Below are 2,344 nucleotides of genomic sequence, written 5' to 3' on the forward strand. Positions count from 1 at the left end.
CCTTTTCTCTTCTCTCTCTTCTCTTCTCCCCTCTCTTCTCTTCGCCCTTTGCCTGTTGGAAGCTTATGCTCTCCCTCTCAAGAGCATTAAAGCGTTGCTGNAGAAGGATCCTGTTTGTGTGCCGCGTCATTTCTTGCTGGCGGGAAGGTAGCGCGGGACAGTTGATATTGTTGTTCTTCCCTTGGGTTACAGATCCCTTCAGCTCCTTCTTTAGTCCTTTCCCTAACTCCTCCACTGGGGACCCCATGCTCACTGTGTGGAAAGCTCTTAGGTTTATGGTCTCATGAATTATCTCGTTGTATTTGAAATGCCAAGCCCTTGTAAGTTTCCTAAGTAACCTGACAACATGGAAACGCTGGCCTGTGGACTTCCGGTTTATGTTTGCTTCCTGTCTTGGACTCTTGTCACATGTGTGTTGGTATGGAAGGGTCCCCCATGGATGGGGACAAGAGGCCAATTATAGGACTTGTGTGGGAATGTTGAGTCTCTTAACTCACATTCAGAACCTGACATGATAAAGGAAGAAAATTTAGATTGCATTTCTATTTGCACACGTGTACTTATGTGTGCCACACCGAGAGCACGTGGAGATCAGAGGAGATGGTCAACTAGTGGAGTTGGTCTTTCCACCACGTGGTCCCTAGGGATTGAACTCCAGTCATAGTATTGGTGGCAATCACCTTTACTCACAAGTCACCCCACCAGCCTAGAAGAAATTCTTAACAAATGATTTGTTCCTTAGAGATTGGAAGGTCTCGCATAGTCCTTGCTTTATCCAAGGCTATCCTTGAATTTGCTGTGTATCTGAAGATGGTTTTCAACTTCTGATTCCCACTGCCTGCATCTCCCACATGCTGACATCACATGCATGAGCCATCACATCTGGTTTATGCACTCAGGGCCTTAAGAATGCTAGGCAAGCATTCTTTCTTTATTTTTTTTTTCAGGAGAAAGTATGGTTAAGTTTATTTTTTTTCACAAATAGGTTATTCCTAAGCAATAAGATTATTTGATCTCTCTAATTTATAGTTATCTAAAATTAACAATACCTGTGTACAGGTTAATACATATTATATTAGTGTAGATTTATTTTAATCATTATGTGCATAAATATAATATATATATATATATGTGTGTGTGTGTATGTGTGTGTGTTATAAGCACACACACATATGAATATTCAGTTGGAGAGTATGAACATGTTAGCCTTTCCTGTCGTGATAAAGTTACAGAATTTTAGACCCTTACACACCTGTGCTACCTTCTAGCTAAGATAAATAGGTTGAAGCTAGTGAATGTTACATTGCTGAGCACTGATATTGTCTGTAGCAGAGGATGGCCTAGGCAAGCATTCTAGCAACGAAGCTCCATCTCTTAGCTTTCCCCAGTGTCTCTATGAATGGTCAAGCTTTCCCCAATGTCTCTATGAATCGTCAATATCCCCTTGAAATGGAAAGCATGAGGCTGACCGTGGACACGCGGCACGTGCAGTGTGCAGTACCGCAGTATGGTAGCCCCTCCAGAGGCCTTCGGCCTGCGAGCCCACCGTGACCCCACCCAGCCCCAGCCTGCCCCTCTGACCTCGTTTTTCAGGCTCCTGGCCAGGAAGTGTTCAGCCACGTGGGCAGGAAGCACGTTCTCCAGCAGCACTCGGTTTAGGTTCTCCATGGTTTCGATCTCCTCCCGCTCTTTTTTGAACTTGTTCTTCCACAAGAAGTCTAACCTACAGTAATATTCACTCTGTTACAAGAGGACACAGAGGTGAAGAGACAATAGGCAACTTGTCCTGCCAGAGTGGAGGTCATCAAGAGAAAACACAACAAGAGAACAAAGCAGCACAAAGAATGGACGGTCGCCCTCCCTGCGGAGCCCTATGTCCCGCCCAGATATCTGTCAATCACTGTGTGCTACAGAGAGACAGCCGAGGAATGAGCAAACCCCAACAGGGAAATGGGGGCTTTGGTGGCTTACAAGTTAAGATGATTGTAAGCCACCTCCAGATCTCCAATAGTCAGCTTAGGGGGTCTGGTGGCTTACAAACGAAAATGGCTGTAAACTCCCTTTTAGTTTGCCACTAGTCAGCTTAAATTATTTTTTGAAGTAGCATAGTAGTGTGAAAATGATGAACAAATAAGAAATTCAGTATGCTTCCTAGACAATGATTTGTATCATATAAGAAATCCTTTAAGCTGGTGTTAGTTTGTCCTTAGAATTTGGAAGGCAGTCCCTCCTATCACAATTACATGTTTGTTTATTATAAAGTATGGCTTTTTTTTTTTTTTTTTTTTTTTTGGTTTTTCGAGACAGGGTTTCTTTGTATAGCCCTGACTGTCCTGGAACTCAC

General features: G+C 43.4%; 1 protein-coding gene across 1 annotated transcript in view; it reads right to left on the reverse strand.

The window, feature by feature from the left end:
• Window positions 1–2,344, reverse strand: part of Adcy2 (adenylate cyclase 2) — a 384,313-nt gene that overhangs the window by 42,608 nt on the left and 339,361 nt on the right. Inside the window, exon 20 of the mRNA XM_021208196.1 lies at window positions 1,582–1,740. Coding sequence (XP_021063855.1) covers window positions 1,582–1,740 — 159 coding nt within the window. The remainder of the gene's footprint in view (window positions 1–1,581; window positions 1,741–2,344) is intronic.

This window comes from Mus pahari, chromosome 11 (assembly GCF_900095145.1).
Source record: "Mus pahari chromosome 11, PAHARI_EIJ_v1.1, whole genome shotgun sequence".
NCBI classification, from domain to species: domain Eukaryota; kingdom Metazoa; phylum Chordata; class Mammalia; order Rodentia; family Muridae; genus Mus; species Mus pahari.